Genomic DNA, 23,231 nt, shown 5'->3' with positions numbered 1-23,231 from the left:
CAAATAAGACTTCTTAAGAGAAAAAAAAAATATTATAGGAAATACTGTGAAAAATTCCTTGCTCTGTTATACAATAATCAAGAAAAATGGGCTTTAAATAAGATTCAACTGATAGAAAAAATGAATTGTGTCTGTTTGAGATACTAACATTGTGGCGTATTCACTCGTCATCCCGGTGAAAGCATTGGATGGTACTGAGCGCAGATTCAGGTTATCACAAATATCCCTAAACACAGAAGAAAAGACACAAAATCCATTAAACGTTTGAAGCAAAAAGCCTGTGCTGACAACTAAATCTCTTGATCCAACACCTGCGCTCCTCTTCTCTTAAGGAGCCGGCCTATTTCACAACATTGTTCTGCCTGAGAAAAACAACCGACGGCAATATTGCAGCTTCATTGTTATTACTAGCCATCATATGATTAATGAAAGAAGAAACTCACAGTATGAAATGAGCCTCCAGGGAGAAGATGGAGGTCAGGTCAGGAAAAACACTAATGCCAGTGTTGGAGATGCTCCTGCACAAATCAGAAAAGCAACAGGATTTGGGTTTTGAGTGATGAATTAACCAGAAGAACTAAATATGAACTATTATGTTAATATTTTAAAAAGGTTAAAACAATTTTGTGGCAGCATATATGCTATACACTAACCGGCCACTTTATTAGGTACACCTGTCCAACTGCTTGTTAACGCAAATTTCTAATCAGCCAATTACATGGCAGCAACTCAATGCATTTAGGCATGTAGACATGGTCAAGATGATCTGCTGCAGTTTAAAGTGAGCATCATAATGTGGAAGAAAGGGGATTTAAGTGACTTTGAATGTGGCATGGTTGTTGGTGCCAGACGGGCTGGTCTGAATATTTCAGAAACTGCTGATATACTGGGATTTACACGCACAACCATCTCTTGGGTTTACAGAGAATGGTCTGAAAAAGAGAAAATATCCAATGAGCGGCAGTTCTGTTGTCGCAAATGCCTTGTTGATGCCAGAGGTCAGAGGAGAATGGCCAGAGTGGGTAAAGTCTAGATTTGATATGCGGCTGGCAGGGAGTGTGATAGGCACATCAATATAGCAGCATTTTTAATGACACTGCATAACAATAATTAATATTTTTACAGTACTGTGATGGTTGGATTTAGGGTTGGGGTGGGGGTAGACGTTAAAAATACAATTTATAGGTTAATTTAATAGATAACATAAATAATACTACTGTTTTTACAGTGCTGTGATGGTTAAGTCTTGGGTTGGGGTTTGGGTAGACGTTAAAAATACAATTTATTGGGTAATTTAATAGATAACATAAATAATACTACTGTTTTTACAGTGCTATGATGGTTACGCTTAGGGTAGGGGTGGGGTAGACGTTAATAAATACAATAAATGGGAAATTTAATAAATAATACAAAATAAATCTCGCTAACTTTCAGCCGCAAGCACTCGCTACAACCGAGGTACACAGAAGAGCATCTCTGAATGCACAACACATCCAACCTTGAGGTGGATGGGCTACAGCAGCAGAAGACCACACCGGGTGCCACTCCTGTCAGCTAAGAACAGGAAACTGAGGCTACAATTCACACAGGCTCACCAAAACTGGACAATAGAAGATTGGAGGAACGTTGCCTGTTCTGATGAGTCTCAATTTCTGCTGCCACATTCGGATGGTCGGGTCAGAATTTGGAATCAACAACATGAAAGCATGGATCCATCCTGCCTTGTATCAGCAGTTCAGGCAGCTGGTGTTGATGTAATGTGTAGGGGATATTTTCTTGGCACACTTTGGTCCCATTAGTACCCAAAGTACCAACACCACAGCCTACCTGAGTATTGTTGCTGACCATGTCCATCCCTTTATGACCACAGTGTACCCATCTTCTGATGGCTACTTCCAGCAGGATAACGCACCATGTCATAAAGCATGAATCATCTCAGACTGGTTTCTTGAACATGACAATGAGTTCACTGTACTGAAATGGCCTCCACAGTCACCAGATCTCAATTCAATAGGGCACCTTTGGGATGTGGTAGAACGGGAGATTCACATCATGGATGTGCAGCCGACAAATCTGCAGCAACTGTGAGATGCTATCATGTCAATATGGAGCAAAATCTCTGACCAATATTTCCAGTACCTTGTTGAATCAATGACACAAAGGATTAAGGCAATTCTAAAGGTAAAAGGGGGTCCAACCCAGTACAAGTAAGGTGTACCTAATAAAGTGACCACACTCACAGCTGTATATTGTAAACAAAAAGTCTTTAAAATGTATAGTATTACAAGCAGTTTCGGTTGCCAGTAATACTGTAAAATATACAAGTTCACTGTAGATTAACAATTATGATCACACTGTAGTTTTACAGCACAGTTGTAGTTGTTAATTTACAGTTCGATTGTAAATTCTGCCAGTAATACTGAAAAAACACAAGCACACTGTGAATTAATAATTACAATTGTGCACTTGTACACTGAAAATTGCCAGTCATACTGTAAATTTTACATCACTTTTACAGTGTGGATAGTAATCAGAATCTGAATCGTTGCAGTGCATGATGGGAAGTGTAGTCCAGCTAAATGGCTATTGGAGTGTACATATAGCTGAAGTACACATAGCTAACAATTGTGACACTATTATTGCTATAACCTTAATTTTTAATACATTGTGCATCCCTAGTGATGCAGAAACAGCAAGAATGATGAAGTGAAGCCACTCACAGGTATCTGAGTTTGGGCAGCTGGTTGAAGGCCCGCTGCTGGATGTGAACCAGGTTCCGCGTGTTCTGGATTGAGCTGTGACACAAATTTTTGCATGAGAAATCACAAACAATCAACACATTACTGTACTGTGAAAAATTAGAAGATTTTGTTCCAGTCTGCGGTAATTACAGGCAATAATTAAACAGAGTAATCAAGGTTTAGGTCAATTATGCATGAAACAGTTTCAATGTTCAGTTTCAATCTTCCCTGAGTGGTTTCTTACATCTCGGAGACGTTCGGCAGGTTATTGAAGGCTTCAGACTCGATGGTTTCCACTGAGGAGCTCTGGGCGATTTCTCTAGATCAAAAAAAAATTATAATTAGAGGCAAGGTGTGAATTACCAGGAGGTTTAAGGGGATTTACCATACCAGATGTGTGGGATGTGGGGTCTGATCGGTATCTTAAATCATATTAATAATTATTAATTAACAAATATTAAAATATAAATACACTTTTGACCACCCCTTTATGGTTTATAGCATTTTTAATACATAGTTAGTCTATGCAAAAAGTAATTGAACAGTCTAAAACTGCAATTCAAGAGCTCCAAGAGACTTTATAAGTATTCACAAGACACTTTTCTTTTAAAATAGGTGTTAATATTTACATATAGCTTAAGCAATACATCTTAAATCTTATATATAAAGGTAGTATTCAAGTGCAGCTTTAATGATACAGTCTTCATGAAGTCTTACAAAGTATCAAATAAACAAACAGAACAGACTCAGGCTCTGGAACATCAACATAACAGAACATCCAGATGACATATAGACTCCATAATGAACTCAGATACACTGAAAAAAATTATTCAACGATGATTCCTTGGATTTACTCAATTTTTTTATGTTAAGTGGTTGTAAACAATTTATTTGTGTTGAATTTAAACAAGCAAATTAAGTTGAACATTATTAAATTTAATTTGTTTGTTTAAATTCAACACAAATAAATTGTTTGCAACAGTTCTGCATGCAACACTTTTTTCAGTGTACATAAGATGTATTCATAGTCCAAACAATCCATGATAACGGGTTTCAGCTATGTGTGTGTGTGTGTGTGTGTGTGTGTGTGTGTGTGTGTGTGTATGTGTGTGTGTGTGTGTGTGTGTGTGTGTGTGTGTGTGTGTGTGTGTGTGTGTGTGTGTGTGTGTGTGTGTGTGTGTGTGTGTGTGTGTGTGTGTGTGATTAATGGAAATGGAGTCCAGTGTGTAGGGAATTGTAGTTCATTATGGGTCTGTAATCTTTCCCAACATAGATTGATGGCAATCATGACACACTGAAGTATGTGTTACACAAACTAACATTACAGAAAAGTTTGTCTTCTCTAGTGATTGTCAATATATAATTCACACCCTGATTACAGCTAAAGTATGTGCCAAATTACACCATTGTTGCATGATCAGAAGCAAGTTCAACAACATTATTTGCACCGTGCTCTTTGGCTATTTTTCCTTTTATTTGATGCATCAATCTGTTAGATTATTGAATATAAGAAACTGTAATCTGCACTCATAAGAACATGACTCATAAGTCTTCATATTTAGATTGATTTCACTTTCATTATTAGGAAAACACTTATTTATTAGGCCACTCAATCTGAAGAGTAAAAACGACAACAAAGCAAGTATACATAAAAGTCCATGTGAACTGGAAGTTGTCAAGATTTTTATTATTTCAGTATGTTGATGTATGTTTCAGTACTTCCAGTTAAAACAGAATATTTAGTAGGGGGCGGGATTTCTTTTGCATGTCATTCCCACATAGCAAACAGTAAAGACCCGTTCACACTAAGCATGATAACTATACAGATAACAATAAACTTATAGTTGTAGAAATCATTCACAGTGTTAAAGAATAACATAGTACACACCAAAACAAAGTAAGAATAGCGTTGGGATCACTTCCAGAACAATTTTGCCAGATCATGAATGATAAAACACTGACAGCCAGACAGAATCCATTGAAAAGTAAAGGGTTTACACAATTTAAAGATACAGAAGACACTCTTGAGTAACACATACGTGAAAATTGGTTGTTTTTGCGTTGTTTTGAGCAAATTTGTTCTTCCGGTTTAAAAAGAAATTAAGAAGCGATGTTAATATCACTACAATATTATTTACATTTAGTCATTTAGCAGACGCTTTTATCCAAAGCGACTTACAAATGAGGACATATTATGGACTGAGGGAAACGTGGTGGCGTTAATATTGAGAAAGAAGCCCCAATCAGAGAGGCAAATTTCTGCAGCCCCGTCTCCGTTTTCAGATGTCTCCGTTTTCCCCCATCCACACTGACACAGAGCAGCAGCGTTTTACAATGAAAACAGCCTCTTCAGCATTTTCAAAAAGCTTCGTTTTCAGCGCTCGAAAACTCTGATGTAGTGTGGACGGATGGCATAACCGTAGCAAAACTTATGTGTTTTAAAACTAAAACGTATTAGTGTTTCTTCATTCAAAAGATTATTCAAAGATAATGACTATGTTGAAAATGAGCTGTTTACAGTGTCTGCTATAATGTTAATGTTGTTTTTGGTGTGTTTACACTGATGAATATGGCCACGGTGTAAATGCACAGTAGTTATGATCTCATTGGCACATTAGATCGTTATGATAACATAATATATCCCTTCAGGGATTTCCTGAAGATAAATACCAAAAAATAACAGAACTGGAATCACTACAGCAGTCGTGATCGTCTGATATGAAGCAAGAGCTCACGATGACATACTGTATGATGATGTGTGCAGGTGCTGTAGTGCTGTCTCATTTCTTAGGGGTACATTTTGAAACCCTTCACCTTCACCCTCTGTTTCAAGGGCCAAGTGAAAGGGGAAGGGGTACAAAATAGAATTGGAGTTGGGCCTTTGTATAATTCTGAGAAAGCATACTTTAGGAGCCATACAATGTATATTGGCAACTGGCCACAAGGTGTCAATAGGAGACTATATAACTGTGGCTTCACTGCATGGAGTTAGACAGTGTTGGTAGGAAGCACACAGTTTTTGACCGTCTCGTCTCGTAAGGTAACTCAAGGTAACAAAGAAGTGTGCATATAGATTAAGGAAAGTTAATGAAGTAATTATGTTAATTGGAAAATAAAGACGTTTTTATTTGGATCTATTTTGCCTACGGACTCTGACTTTACGCGTACAAAACTTGCTTGCTCTGCCAACAGTAGTGGCAATTGGAAAGCCGCTACACATACATTTCAGAGGAGCACTTAAAAAGTAAACTGAAAGCATTTATTTCTTTACTATAAACTCTTTTATGATCATTTATAAACATCACAAATATGTTCTTATGCATTGCATTTTTATTGCATTATAAAAATTATACTATAAAATTTGTATTTTAAACTTAAAAATGTTCATAAATGGTGGATCCTATATTAATTGATAAGCTTTTTGTATTAGTATGTGCAGTAAACAGCAGTGAATAATTCATTCTGTACTGTTTCTTCTACAAAATGTTCATTTATTCACTTTCTTGTCGGCTTAGTCACTTTATTAATCCCGGGTCGCCACAGCGGAATGAACCTCCAACTTATCCAGCATATGTTTTACACAGCGGATGCCCTTCCAGCCGCAACCCATCACTGTTGCATTCACACACATACGCTACAGCCAGTTTAGCTTATTCAATTCCCCTATAGCGCATATGTTTGGACTTTTAGGGGAAACCGGAGCAACTGGAGAAAACCTATACGGAGAACCTATGGGGAGAACATGCAAACTCCACACAGAAACACCAACTGACCCAGCCTGGACTACGTAGTGCTGTCGCCTCACAGCAAGAAGGTCGTTGCTTTGAGCCTCGGCTGGGTCAGTTGGCATTTCTGTGTGGAGTTTGCATGTTCTCCCTGTGTTCGAGGGGGTTTCCTCCGGGTGCTCCGGTTTCCCCCACAGTCCAAAGACATGCGGTACAGGTGAATTGGGTAGGCTCAATTGTCCGTAGTGTATGAGTGTGAATGAGGGTATAGATGTTTCCCAGAGATGGGTTCCAGCTAGAAGGGCATCCGCTGCGTAAAATATATGCTGGATAAGTTAGCGGTTCATTCCACTGTGGCGACCTCAGATTAATAAAGTATCTAAGCCGAAAAGAAAATTAATGAATGAATGAAAGTTAAACCATAAAGTTTTATTTTGGCAGGTTGAGCTAAAGGCTTTTTTTTTTTAAATGACAGTTTTAATTAGTATGACACCTTTAGTTTTTAATAATAGAAAATTCACACACACATAAAAAAAACCTCAAAAACAACAGTATATTCCTCAGGAAAGAGATGCTTCTCTTTGAATTCTTCACAAGATCGGCTGTAGTGTGATATTAAACTATCACTGGCTCAAATACTGCTCTTTCAATTCGTTCACGCCAAACAATAATCTATTCTGTTCGAGCGTTCAAACTGTTCCTCCTGAGCTTGGATGTCCTGAGCTTTTCAATAGAGCGAGCGGCAGGGAAATCTTGGCATTTGAAAGCTCAGTGCGTCCTGAAAAAGGGAGTGAACATCAAAGAGTTTTCTCTGCAAATCTTTTTCCCTGTAAACCTGCTGGCTCAGAGAGGAGTGATGATGGACGGATGGATGCGTTCCCTTCAGTGGACTCGCTAAACATCTGGTTATATGGCGTAATGTTGTAAAAAACAATGACTACTCACATTCTTCTTACTCCTTTCAGGCCGTCGAAACTCCGGCTGCTGATGGTCTTCACTGAGATGTAGTTCAAAACTCTGAAATCACAAGATATATTAATAATTAGGCTGCATAATATACGGTTACAGCATCGATATCGCAATGTGCCCATCTGCAATAGTCACAAACATACAAACACAGTGAGAATATGCAAGCTCCACACAGAAATGCCAAATGGTCCAGCTGGGACTCGAACTAGTGACCTTCTTGATGTAAGGCGACAGTAATACCCACTGAGCCACCGTGTCACCCCCACATTTCTTAACAAAGCTTAAAAATATGTCACGCATTTAGGACAAAAAGAGAAGAAACTCCAAATCTTTGTTATTCAGTGGGAAATTAGTATTAAATATAAGGCACGTGAGCAGATGTGTATCTTATAAAGCTTTTAAAAAAGTGTGATAAGCCTCAAGGAAGTTTAATGTCACACAGAGAGGGAACAGATAAAAGCTTGTCCAGCAAGGACTAACTTTTTCAGGGAACAGACAGCTGACCTCCACTCCTTTAGCACTTTAAAACCTTGTGAAATTATTTATAATAATAATAATACACTTCTGTATTCTGATATCACTGAGAAAGAATTGTTGCTCTGTCTGGCAGATGTTATTAATGATTCAGTTCCTAGAAATAATGAGCACACCACCTACAGATCCCCCTTTTAAATAAATACTTTCCTTTCTTTATTGTACACAGGTGGAATTTATCTCTGGCTTCACCACACAACCACCTCAGCGTTCACATTTACTAATCAGGGGTCGCCACAGCGGAATGAACCACCAACTTATCCAGCATATGCTTTTACACAGCGGATGCCCTTCCAGCTGCAACCCATCACTGGGAAACATTCATACACATTTTTTCAAACACATACACTACGTGCAATTTAGCTTACCCAATTCACCTACATCACATGTGTTCGGACTGTGGGGGAAACCGGAGCACCCGGAAGAAACCCACGCCAAACAGGCTCGAACCAGCGACCTTCTTGTTGTCAGGCAATTGTGCTAACCACTAAGCCACTGTGCCCTATTTTAATAAATACACCTCTTTAATGAATCAATTTTGCTTAAACGCAATAAAAATATTATTTATTGTTCATACTCACTGAAAAATGCATAATCATTTTCAAAAAGGTACTCAATCCAGTGAATATGCTGGTAAATATTTACTAAACATTCATTCATCTTCATTTTTAAAGGACAAACAAATTTAACAATCAGTATAATAATAATAATAATATTAATAATGAAACACACCCCAACTAATGTATTTAATAAATAAGTAAAATCAAGACAGGAATACCACAAATCTCAACCCAGGATCATTATTGATATGTACCCTTGTACACATTTCTGTAGAGTGCCAAATACATCCCAGGAGGTAAGTTTAAAAAAAAAAAATTTTTTACAGTTTTTATTTTCACATATCCACCAGAGGTCGCTGTGCTTGCTTTTTCAGATCTCAAATTTCTCTCGAGTGCCATTCGCGCCTGCTGTTCTCATGTAAATCCACCAGAGGCCGCTGTCGACTGACTGACTGACCAACCGATCACTCCCACTTACACCCTTCCGTAAACCCAACTGATAGTGTCGAAAAGCCACCTGATTTTTACCATGTTTTTAGATTTTACCACATTCTCACCCTGTTATTTACTTGTTTCTTTTATTTTTTGGCTTCTGTTTTTGTATTACCCGCTTTCTGGAACCGATTTTCACCAGACCAAACCCTGTCGTTGTGGTCAACTCCTCTCTTCGTCTCAAGTCCACTGATGTACATGGCAAGCCACTGGGCAAACTGGTAACAGCAGAAAAGCTGTCCACACAGAGGTAGGCGGTCAGTTGGCAGCGCGAAAAAAAACAGGAGCCATTGGCGGTGTCATACCGTTATGTAGCCTTCATTTGAAAGACGAAATGCAGCCATACGTAGCTCTGGCTACATAATTCATGCTCTCCAGAAATGTATACGGGGGTACATTTTCACAATGACACTGTGTGGCGAAATTTTGTAGTTTGTAATGTTTATTTATTTTTTGTAATGTTATATAACTCATTTGAATTTAAGTGCATGGTCTTTACATTCCTACAGATTATTATAATAAAATAATCAGATTATTATAAAAAATAATAATCAAATACACCACAATGAATGTGTTTAATAAATAGGTAAAATCAAGACATGAGTACCATAAAAAATACTACATTTATTAGAAATTTCAACCCAGGTTCATTATTGATATGTACCCCTGTATACATTTTTGGAGAGTGCCGAATACGTCCCAGGACGTATGTTTTTTGCAGTTATTGTTTTTGCGAATCCACCAAAGGCCGCTGTGTATGCTTTTTGAGATCTCTAATTTCTTTTGTAAGTGCCATTTTTGCCTACTCTTCTAGCAGAAATCCACCACAGGCCGCTGTTGACTGTCTGACTGACCAATCGATCACTCCCACCCACCCCCTTCCGTAAACCCAACCGATAGTGTTTTCAAAAGCAATCCAGAAAAAGAAAAGCCACCTGTTTTTTACCACGTTCTCACCCTGTTATTTACTTGTTTCTTTTATTTTTTGGCTTCTGTTGTTGTCTTACCCGTTTTCTGGAACCGATTTTCACCAGACTCAAACCCTGTCATCATGGTCAACTCTCAATGTCTCAAGTGGGCAAACTAGAAACTGCAGAAAAGCCATCCACACAGAGGCAAGTGGTCTGTGCGGAAAGAAACGGAAGGTATCGGTGGCATCATACAGTCCCATAGCATTCATGTAAAAAGCTAAATGCAGCCATACGTACTGTAGCTCTGGCTACATAATTCGTGCTCTCCAGAGATGTATACAGTGGTACGTTTTCACAATGGCAAAAGTTTGTAGTTTGTAATGTTTTTTTTTTTTTTTTGGCAATAACTCATTTGAAATTAAATGTATGATCTTTCTATTCCGAAAGATAATCGCTGACCACACTCCTATTTTTAAGAATTGAACTCTTTAATAAAACTGTTTACTTTAATAAATTGACTAAATTATCTTGCCCATATTCAATTCAATTCGCTGTATTTATAAATGCTTTGTGCTGTAATTAGAACACTTGATTTTTAAAGGACAATCAAATTTTCCATAAAGCACTGCTAAAAATAATCATGCAGATTGCGAGTAATTATATGCCATTATGTGTTAAATTTCTGGGCGGTGTTTGGAAGCTTCGCACGTGGATAATTATGGCTTGGTTTTGTTTGTTTTTTTGCGAGAGGGTCACCGTGCTCTTGGAGATTGTAAATGTGAAGCGTGCTTGATTCATCTGGTACAGTGCAGCTCTAATGATGTGAGTTTCGGGAAAGCGTTCGCCTCTTGTTAGCGCTCGTAAAGTCTCTCTGATGGAGTGGAGGCTGCGCTGAGCTCACTTGCCCTAAATAAGGTAAAAGCAGTGCAAGCCAGCAATTGGGTTTGTCCATATGTGACCCAAAAATGAGTTTTTGACCATGCAAGCGTGCATGTAAAGCCCCAAAATAACATTCAAGTGTTAATGGGGACCTATTATGACACTTTTACAAGATCTAAAATAAGTCTCTGATGTCCCTAGAGGATGTATGTAAAGTTTCAGCTCAAAATACCACACAAATAATGTTTTATAACTCTCTGAAACTGCCCATTTTAGGTTATGATCCTAATTGTGTTGTTTTGGTGACTGTTGCTTTAAATTCAAATGAGATTGTGCTCTTTTTAAAAGAGGGCGGAGCTACAAATGTCAGTGTGTCCACATAGAGGCAGCTTAAAAAACAAGACTATTGTCCTATGCCAGGGGTCAGCAACCCGCGGCTCTAGAGCCGCATGCGGCTCTTTAGCGCTGCCCCAGTGGCTCCCTTGAGCTTTTTCAAAAAATGTTTGAAAACGGAAAAAGATGGGGGAGGTAAATATATTTTTGTTTTAATATGGTTTCTATAGGAGGACAAACAATCTTAACGTTTTCCAATGCTGTAAAAGTGTGTAGAATATTTATTTTCAACATTTCTGTCAACGAAGATTTGCGTCATAGCCTGCGACACACGGAATAGGCAGGTAGCTGTTGTAAACTATCCGGCGGCTGTGTGATGCGCCATGGAGCGTAAGCTGTCTTGCCAAAGATGTACATCGGGGCACGCTCTCTCATTTTCCCTCCCTGAGAGAATTCAAAGAAGCCCATCCCGATCACTCACTCAACGGTGATTATTTACAAGGTGCGATCGTTGATATGCAAACTGCATTTGGGAGCAGATTTTGCGAGTGGCGAAAGGAAAAAACGAGACTGTCTTTCCTTGTCACACACCCCTGGAGATTGACCCTTCCTTGTTGAGCACATTCCCAGTAAGGGGCACGTTATGCACGTTCATTTTGATGTTGTTTTTTGGAATCCTCAAAATAAAAAACATCAAAAATCTGATTTCTTTACTGCATTTCTTTAATTTCATCAAAGCAAAACATGATGCATTAATATTGTAATGAAGTTAAACTTGAACATTAAACATAATTCATTAATATTGTAATGAAGTTAAACTCGAACATTAAACATAATGCATTAATATTGCAATTAAGGTAAACTTGAGACGGCATCGTACAACAGAGTAGTCACGTGGTGCGTCATTCTCTACAGGATGCACTGCAGGGAAAAAAAAAACATTTAATCATGAAGGCTTAGTATGTATTTGTAGCCAACTAAATCATTTTTATAGTAGGCTAATATAGCTAATATAAATACATACAGCACGTGTTGCCTTCATTATAAGGCTTATATAAGGCTTTTAATTTTTTGCGGCTCCAGACATATTTGTTTTTGTTTTTTTTTTGTCCAGTATGGCTCTTTCAACATTTTGGGTTGCCGACCCCTGTCCTATGCTAACAAGGGAGAGATCATCACTAATGGGCAGTGATTTCCCCTTCTGATGACACATACAAAGGGAGAATGTCAATCAAAGTGATTATAAAAACAGAATTAATACATTTTTACCATAAGAAGCTGCTTATATTCATATACTGTTGCACATAACTGTGTTTAAACTCCTTATAAAAGTGGCTTTTATTTTGCATAATAGGTTCCCTTTAACATTAAATAACATTCAAAATGATCTAATTCAGTCACATGACATGAAATGAAAATACGTTACTCTCAGACTCTGGGCGCACACAAATAACAAAAACAATACAAAAGCAATGTAAATGTACAATAAATACATTTAATAATGTTAGTACAGATGAAGAGGGGAAAATATTTTAAATATATATAAAAATGCAACAATACTAAACAAATAAGTGCACAGAGCATGAGGACCTTTATTTAGATCAAAACATGCTAATAATTAAATTCAATTTATTAATATATTCATATTTTTGTTCATGAAGTTAATATGTATATATTGATTATATAGTCAATATATTTTATATTGGTATTTTTTCTATGGAAAAATCTGAACAAACAGCTTATAGCTTGCTGAAAATGACTATACAGTTATTAAATTAATTAAAAAGTTGAATAAATGTATAGTATTCTTATACTGTTTTTGAACTGACTTCATTCAAGTTAAGCCAAACTTTGCTGGCTATAACTTTTGGCAGGTTATAGTAAAGACCTTAGTGTATGAGTTGTTTTGAATAATCCGACAGCTTAAATACGGTTATTACTAATATACAATTAATATACAGTGTCCTTACAGTATAAACTATTTTCCACTGTTTAATAATACTAAAATAATAACAAAAATATTAATTAATAAAAATATGTTTATCATTATTATTAATACAATTGTATTTTTATAATTTATTCCATTTTTGTGAATGTTTTGTAAATGCACTCAGCTTATATCAAGAAACAAACAAATACCCGAACCCGGTCGTCGCCGCGGGTGGCTCCTCCTCCTCCGAGCCTCCGCTCTGCCGACGTAACACTACGAGCTAAGTGAGAAAGCCCTCCACACGGAGGTGAGCCGTCACAGCCGGCGAGCGCGAAGGAGCGGCATCACACCGCCCCGTAGCGTTCGCTTGAAAAAACGGTATGCGGCCATACGTACCTCTGGCCACGTAAATTGCGGTCTCCAAAAACCTCCGTGGGGTTACGTTTTCAGAATGAGCTCGGGTTGGATAATGTTATAAACAGTAGAGTTGTATGAAAGCAATTGATGCATGTTCAAAAGCATTTGCAATTTGTTGGAAGGAATGAGAAACTGCTACTAGGATGTGCACAAATGACTAATTGCTTTGAGAAATGCATTAACGGTTGTGCAAATGTAAATAGTGTTGAGAAATGTAAAAAAAAGCACCAAAGCCACTGAGAAAAACTGTAAAAAGGAGACCAAGCCGAAGAAAAATGAATGAATAAATAATAATACTATAAATTTTTAGCATTTAATACATTTTTGCAAATATAGTATTTATGCAATTTTGTAATTAAATACAGATGTGCCATGGAATAATAAAAAAACTGCATTAGTTTGTGCAAAACTGTCCTGCTGTGCTTATCTAAAAACAATTAAATAAATTCATTTTTAAAATTACAAAATAAAAATTAAAACATTATTGCAAAAACAACAACAACAACAATAATAATAATAATAATAAAAACAATAATAATAATAATATAATAATAATAAAAACAACAATAATAATAATAATAATTTAAAAAATTTATAAAAACAATAATAATAATAATAATAATAAAAAAAATTATAAAAACAATAATAATAATAATAATAACAAAAACAATAATAATAATAATAATAATAAACAATAATAATAATAATAACAACAATAATAATAATAATATTAATAATAATAATAATAATAAAAATAATAATAATAATAATAATAATAATAATAATAATAATAATAATAATAATAATAATTAATCTTTTTGACGTTTGTGTGAGATCCAATTAATTTTTGGAGACACTATACAAATAACTCAAAACAAACGGATGCTCCATCTGAAGCCCTGTCCATGTCATATTTGCTTCATATTTCTATTTGTCCGTCTCTCAACCCTTTTTTAAGGACATTTTCCATTTATCTCTTGTCCTTGATTGGCATGTATCTCTTATCAGGACTCAAGGCTCCAGTAGAGGAAGAGAGTAAATTCAAGGCCTGGAGTTCACGAAGCACAGACTCTCATCTTTTAACACTTTCAGCTCAGCGGGCGCGAATTAACAAACCCGTCAGTCAGACAAAACTACTTGACCTGACTATTTTGGATAGTGCTTTTCACGTCAACAACTTCCCTATTGCTTCCATCAGAAAAGGTAGAGATTTCATGCAGAGGCAGAGTACTATAATGAGGAGCCGCTAACAGACCTTGTATTGCATAACAGGTTATTTTGTTCATTTGCAATACGCTGAACGGAGGTGGAAGTTGAATTGGAAGTGCTGCCTTTGCATTTAAGGAGCTGTTTCAATCGGTTTAGTCCCTTGTTTATCATAGGTCACCACAGCGGAATGAACCGCCAACTATTCTGGCATTTGTTTTACGCAGTGTATGCCCTTGCAGCAGCAACCCAGTATTGGGAAACACCCATACACACTCACACTCATACACTATAGCCAATTTAATTTATTCAATTCACCTATAGCGCATGTGTTTGGACTGTGGGGGAAACTGGAGTACCCATAGGAAACCCACGCCAACATGCAAACTCCACACAGAAATGCCAACTGGCCTAGCCGAGACTCATTTCAATAATTAATGCTTATTATTAATAATATTAATATTAACAGTTACAGTGTGAATTAGTACACAAATACACTTCACTGTATGCACTTAATACACAAACACACTTCACTGAACATCTACACATAGGCATCACCTATATATTATATAGCTGTGGGTTAAATATTCTTATAAATAATAACTTGAACTTGGGCGAGGCAGTGGCGCAGTAGGTAGTGCTGTCGCCTCACAGCAAGAAGGTCGCTGGTTCGAACCTCGGCTCAGTTGGCGCTTCTGTGTGGAGTTTGCATGTTCTCCCTGCCTTCGCGTGTGTTTCCTCCGGGTGCTCCGGTTTCCCCTACAGTCCAAAAGACATGTGGTACAGGTGAATTGGGTAGGCTAAATTGTCCGTAGTGAATGAGTGTGTTTGAATGTGTGTGTGGATGTTTCCCAGAAATGGGTTGCGGCTAGAAGGGCATCCGCTGCGTAAAAACTTGCTGGATAAGTTGGCGGTTCATTCCGCTGTGGCGACCCTCCGCTGTGGCGACCCTGGATTAATAAAGGGACTAAGCCGACAAGAAAATGAATGAATGAACTTGAACTTGGCGACACAGTGGCTCAGTGGTAAGCACTGTCGCCTCACAGAAGGAAGGTCGCTGATTCGAGTCTCGTCTGGGCCAGTTGGCATTTCTGTGTAGAGTTTGCATGTTCTCCCCATGTCAGCCTGGGTTTCCTCTGGGTGCTCCGGTTTCCCCCACAGTCCAAACACATGCGCTATAGGTGAATTGAGTAAACTAAATTGGCCGTAGTGTATAAGTGTGTGTGTGTGTGTGAATGAGTGTATATGGGTGTTTCCCAGTACTGGGTTGCAGCTGGAAGGGCATCCGCTGTGTAAAACATACAATCATGAACTGTTAAAAGCCATTAGTTACTAGATAATAAGTTAAAGTTAGGTTAACTAATAAACTTAACTTTCTGACTTTGTCTGTAATGTAATAATATGCATCTTTTATAAAGCTGCTTTGAAACAATAATTATTGTGAAAATCGCCATACAAATAAACTTGAACTGTATTAATAATAATCATAAAAATAATTAATAATAAAAATGCATTAATTCATTCATTTTCTTTTCGGCTTAGTCCTTTTATTAATCTGGGGTCACCACAGTGGAATGAACCGCCAACTTATGCCCCTCCTTGCCCTACCCATCTATGGGAAACATCCACACACACTCATTCACTACAGACAATTCTAGCTTACTCAGTTCACCTGTACCATCTTTGGACTGTGGGGGAAAACCGCAGCACCCGGAGGGAAACCCCACGAACGCAGGGAGAACATGCAAACTCCACACAGAAACGCCAACTGAGCCGAGGTTCGAACCAGCTACCCAGCGACCTTCTTGCTGTGAGGTGACAGCACTACCTACTGCGCCACTGCGTCGCCACAAAAACTTTTTACAGTGCAGTATTAAATATTTAATCATGTGAAAACAGACAGAGTGGTTGTTTGTACATTTTGATGATATTCAATTGCAAATGTAGATAAGAAATTATTTAGAGTACTTTTGAGATAACTGTATGAGTCATATCATGTGTGTTTAGTCTACTGGTATATTTGAGATGTGTGTTTATGAGCCACAGATAAATCCTATTTACAGTCTCTGTGGTGTGTGTTATTGTATTCACGTGTTAGACTAGTAAAAATTGTACATTGAGATGAAAATCAGCAGTACTCACACATTTGTGCTCTGGAGAAGCTTTAATGGCTCTCTAGATCAGGGGTTCTCAACTGGTTTGGCCATGGGATCCAAATTTTTACATGGTCATCAAGCCGCGACCCAAATTTTTGGGAACTATAATACAGTTTTGGGAATTATACTTCATTTGTATTTATTTGTTAATATACACAAGTAGTGACAGATAAATCATAAGAAATTCACCAAGACTTACAAATAAACAACATTTTATTGCTGTCATTTAACAAAATGGATCAAATAATAGAAATATTACAGAGTAAAAATGTCAAATACTGTTAATAATAAACTGTTAATAAAACATGTTTTCTGGTTTCTAAAGGTTGTTTTATTTAGAAGCTGTCATGCTCAGAGCACCTCACTACATATGACACTAAGGTTTTAAGTCTTATTTGTCGTCAATATATATATATATATATATATATATATATATATATATATATATATATATATATATATATATATATATATATATATATATTAGGGATGTAACGGTATTGTAAATACCGTCATACCGCAATATTAATTTTTTTCGATATCACCGTAGTCGCATGACTCGGTAAAACTATAGGTCTTCTGAGAAAATTTGCTCAGGCGAATGAAGCGAACGGGAGGTACCGGAAACTACAATTCCCATCAGCCCAGGCTTGGCCATAATCCCTTGCGGTCTGTTGTCGCTACAGATCCAGTAATGCGGAAATGGAGTGTGCTGCTAGAAGCGGTGATGAAAAAGAGCTGGGTGTTGTCGCCGCGCGCGTACTGAATAGCGGTGTTGTCGCGCAAGTTCTTATCAGCTGTGTTGTCGCGCGAGTTCTTATCAGCTGTGTTGTCGCGCGAGTTCTTATCAGCTGTGTTGTCGCGCGCGTACTGAATAGCGGTGTTGTCGCGCGAGTTCTTATCAGCGGTGTTGTCGCGCGAGTTCTTATCAGCTGTGTTGTCGCGCGAGTTCTGATCAGCTGTGTTGTCGCGCGCGTACTGAATAACGGTGTTGTCGCGCGAGTTCTTATCAGCTGTGTTGTCGCGCGAGTTCTTATCAGCTGTGTTGTCGCGCGCGTACTGTAAAGCGGGGACGGAGGGTATGTTGCGCCGCGGGGGCCCTTTTGATCATTTTGGAAGGGAACTTTCTATCCAAGACTAAAAAGGGCATGTGCACTGCACAGGTTGAGCCCTGTGTGTGCACGTGCCTGCAAGTTGGGGAATACGACTAATAATCAGTCATGGGGACTGCAGAAACACAGCACACTGTTCAGATTGATGCAGACATGAGACCTCTATCTCACTCATGGTTTGTCCTCTCAAGTGGGGGAAAGACAATGCACAACGTTACCCACTGCTGTCAACCTGGGCCAAGTCATATCTCTCTGTCCCAGAAACCTCAGTCCCAAATGAGAGGGTTTTTTTCTGTTGCAGGGGACATTGTAAATACCCAGAGATACCAGCTTTTACCAGATTATATTTATATGATAATTTTCCTTTAAACCCATCTCTATCTAAGTGAGTGAGTGATTAAATGTTGAATGTGATGAGTTTTCAACAATACTAAATTGAAACTTAATTTTTTTACATGGTTTAATATTTTTTTGTTATTAAAATTGAAGTTCCTGTTTCAAAGCTTACAGATAGATGACTAATTTGTATGTCATTGACACTTTTGGCACTTTTTTGGAGTATTTTCATAAGTTTTGTTTTTTCCTGTAAATGATTCAATAAATACCGTACCGTGACATTCATACCGAGGTATTACCGTACCGTGAAATTCTGATACCGTTACATCCCTAATATACATATATCCATACTTTACATGTTCGGGGTCATACTTGGGCTTCGACATATTTGTTGCTATAATTAAATGAAATTTCAGATGTCAAACAGTAGGGTTGTCACGCCCGCATTTCAAAATAAAAGTCTAGTATAAGCAAAATAAGTAAAAAATTTAACTTTTGTTGTTTTTTTTTACCACACACTCCGCGACCCACTGAAAATGTTCCCGCGACCCAAAAGTGGACCCACCAGTTGAAAAACACTGCTCTAGATCACACTTTAAACTATCATACCTCCCTTTATTTGCCCGTGTTTCATATTTAACATTCTGTACTATAATAAGCATTATTATGAGATAATTGAGCTGACTCAAAACTCCAGAGATTTGGGTGTGTGTGGTTTATGAGATCATGTACATGAAAGTCAAGAAGCTTCATTAGTATCACTGTGAATCACTGCCCACAAATCATTCATTTCACAAAGTCTCTCTAATGGCCGTAAACACGTACAGTATGAATATTAATAGTATTAATTAATCAATACAACTGAAAAGCCACCACCGTTGGCAAACGAAGTGAAATTAAAAGGGATGTTTGACACGTTAAATATCACAGTTTTAGTGAAACATTAATATTAAACACTAATAAAACAGCTCAAATGCAATTTAAAGTAAAGAAATTATTAAATATTTGGGCTATAAAACAATTTCTGGTATATTCACAAGCCAAAACAATGACTTAATATCTACTACTGTATGTTTATGAAACATTATAACAGCTCATAATGAAACTCTACATCTATTTACTATAGTAAAACATGACTTTAATTTGTATATCGATGAGTAAATAAGGAAATATCACTGAATTCCCATCTTTGGCCAACCAACATGAAAATAAATCCAGTGTGTGTGAATACCAACATGATTAAACCCTGTATTCCTTCATTTTTCTTTGACTTAGTCATATTATTAGTCAGGGATTGCCACAGCGGAATGAACTGCCAACTTATCCATCATGCGTTTTACACAGCGGATGCCTTTCCAGCAGCAAACCATTACTGGGAAACATCCACACTACATACACTACAGTCAATTTACTCAATTCACCTATAGCACATGTGTTTGGACGGTGGGGGAAACCAGAGCACCCAGTGGAAACCCTCGCCAACATGAACATGCAAACTGCAATTGGTGGTAATTATATGAGAGGGTGCTCGCTGCAGAGCCATTTGAGGAGAGGTGAGCTCCAGAGAGGGGGAGCATGAGCTGTCGCTCCTCCTCCTGTAAGCTGTTTTAATGCGTACACCAACCCCACCCCTAACCCTACCCCCAGTGACATCACTCGTAGAAGAAGTGCAAAAAAGGTGGAGCTCAAGCTTAAGCTCCCCCTCTCTGGAGATCACCTCTCCTCAAATGGCTCTGCAGCGAGCACCACTTGAATTATATAGTTACAGAATGCTACAGAATACTGTAGTATTAACTATAGTGAACTGATGAACGAATAAATACTGTAGTATACTTTAGATTTTACTACAGTAAAGATGGTGTATTGTTGTATAATATACCCTACAGTTGCAGAACACTACAGCATTGTGTCATTTGTTTACATTTCTATAGGTGTTGTTTTACCACAGTAACTATAGAATTACCACTGCAGATTAATTCAAGTACTTTACTATAGTACGTCTCAAAAGCAATGTAATATTTACTATTAATTACATTAAATTTCAATATATAGGTTTGTATTCATCAGACTGTTGTATGCTTCACATTTCAGCATCATTGTTTAATAAAGAGTTTGTCAGATGAAATATGAAAGCATCATGTTTGTTTACATTTTATACAATTTATCAGCCAAAACAACTCATATGTATATGCCTGCATTAGATAATAAACTATAGGGATATTCACAGCATCTATCTAACTACCCACTCTACCTCAAAATGACTGCTGTATAGTAATTTATAGTAAATACCATAGTAGTTTAGAGCCATGCTATGGTAAAGTGTATTATAGTATGGTAAAGTGCATAATACTGTATATATTATTTACAACTCATTGTTATTGAATGCTACAGAATACTGTATTACTAACTATAGTGAACTGATGAACGAATAAATACTGTAGTGTACTTTAGATTTTACTACAGTAAAGATGGTGTATTGTTGTATAATATACCCTACAGTTGCAGAACACTACAGCATTGTGTCATTTGTTTACATTTCTAAAGGTGTTGTTTTACCACAGCAGATTAATTCAAGTACTTTACTGTAGTACGTTTCAAAAGCAATGTAATATTTGCTATTAATTACATTAAATTTCAATATATAGGTTTGTATTCATCAGACTGTTGTATGCTTCACATTTCAGCATCATTGTTTAATAAAGAGTTTGTCAGATGAAATATGAAAGCATCATGTTTGTTTACATTTTATACAATTTATCAGCCAAAACAACTCATATGTATATGCCTGCATTAGATAGTAAACTATAGTGATATTCATTGTTAATGAAGGCTACAGAATACTGTATTACTAACTATAGTGAACGAATCAATACTGTAGTGTACTTTAGATTTTACTACAGTAAAGATGGTGTATTGTTGTATAATATACCCTATAGTTGTAGAAAACTACGGTATTGTGTCATTTGTTTCCGTTTTTATAGTTGTTGTTTCATCACAGTAACTTTATAATTACCACGCTTGGAGCGCTTCAGGCTCCCCCGGACAAAAACCAGCAGACTGAGGAACAGCTTTTCCCCCAGAGCTGTCTCCCTTTTGAACTCTGCCCCTCACTGTCTCTTTTGCCCTACTTATACACCCCCCAGTCTCCTTATAACTTATACTTAGGGCCAGACTGAATCTGCGGTCGTTTCTGCTGAGAATTTAGGTAAAAATCTGAAAATAATATTACAAAATGCATTGTACATAAATTAAATGAACATTTTCACATTAGTCAATAATATTACTGAAATCAATAAAAAAAAAAAAAGAAAAAATATAGATTTACACACATTTACTCAATAAACATCGAGTTAACGATGGGCTTAAAATCTGCGGACAATCTGCAAAAAACGTGCAGAATTCTGCGCGCGCAGATTCCGGGTGGGCCTGCTTATACTCCTCATAAACACTGCACTATTTAACATTTGCACATTGAAAAATTGCACATGTTCTTTGCACTACATTGCACTGATTCATTTATTTGTACTGTACACACTCACTGCACATGTACATTTGTAATTATGTTCATATCTATCTGCATATTTCTGATTATTAATAGCAACTTGTACATATATTACATGTATATATTATAATATATTTAATTTAAATCTGTGTTCAAAGTAAATACAACCTGTACATAATGTTCATAGTACATCCATCTGTAAATATCACCATATGCACTTTATAACTTATAGCTATGCACTTGCTGTTGTTGCACTCCTGGTTAGACCTGAACTGCATTTCAATGCCTTGTATATGTGTAATGTCAATAAAGTTGAATCTAATCTAATCTAATCTAAACGTACAGTATAATACACTACCATAGCATGGGTCAAAGCTACTGTATATATATTATAAATTAGTATTGTACATTTTCAAGTGTGCAGTTAGATAGATGCTGTGAATATGACCTTATATCGAATGTAAACATTCATTCATTCATTTTCTTGTCGGCTTAGTCCCTTTATTAATCCGGGGTCACCACAGCAGAATGAACCACCAACTTATCCACCAGATGTTTTACGCAGCGGATACCTCTCCAGCCACAACCCATCACTGGGAAATAACGTAAACATATAAATATGAATTATTTTAGCTGATAAATTGTATAAAATGAAAACAAATATGATCTAAATATGATGTTTTCATATTTCATGTGACACATTCTTCAATAACTCACACTGAAATGTGATGAAGAAATAAAATACAATATATTGTAACTTCAACAATATATTGTAAATTTAATTTATAGTATTACTATATTGCTTTTGAAACATACTAAGTAGTTGAATTAATCTGTTGTGGTAATTGTATAGTATACTGTGGTAAAACAACAACTATAGATATGTAAACAAATGAGTCACTACTGTAGTTTTATAGAGTACATTATAATACACCACACTTTACTGTAGTAAAAATAAAGTATACAGCAGTATTTATTAGTTGATTACAGTATTCTGTAGCAATTTATTAACAAAATGCAGTAATAATATAGTCCAAAAACATATTTTCACTATAAATTACTTAAGCATTTTTTCATGAGTTTAATTAGAAGTGAAATAAGGTGATGTGAATATCTTAATATGTTATGCAAAACCACATACATTAATCTAGAATTAAAATCCAGCGGTCTGTATGTGAAAGTAAATATATCATGTTGATACTTAAAAGGATGGTTCACCCAAAAATGAAAGTGTACTCACTATTTAGCAGGTAAAACAAATACTGTGGAGTCAATAATTACAGCTTTCAGCTTTCCTCAAAAGATATTGCGCATTCAACAGAACAAATAAAGTCATACAGACTTGTAACAAATAAAGAGTGATTAAATGAGTTTCCAAATTTAGATGAACTATCACTTTATATATGTGACAAACCTCTCTACATTTAC

The 23,231-nt window shown here is 36.7% G+C and overlaps 1 protein-coding gene across 1 annotated transcript in view; it reads right to left on the bottom strand.

Annotated features, from left to right (window-relative positions):
• The window catches only part of lhcgr (luteinizing hormone/choriogonadotropin receptor), a 45,380-nt gene that overhangs the window by 21,420 nt on the left and 729 nt on the right, over positions 1–23,231 (bottom strand). Inside the window, 5 exon segments of the mRNA NM_205625.1 lie at positions 149–226; positions 444–518; positions 2,721–2,795; positions 2,986–3,060; positions 7,412–7,483. Coding sequence (NP_991188.1) covers positions 149–226; positions 444–518; positions 2,721–2,795; positions 2,986–3,060; positions 7,412–7,483 — 375 coding nt within the window.

This window comes from Danio rerio, chromosome 13, assembly GCF_049306965.1.
Source record: "Danio rerio strain Tuebingen ecotype United States chromosome 13, GRCz12tu, whole genome shotgun sequence".
Taxonomy (NCBI): Eukaryota; Metazoa; Chordata; class Actinopteri; order Cypriniformes; family Danionidae; genus Danio; species Danio rerio.
This window is presented reverse-complemented; position numbering and strand designations above follow the sequence as displayed.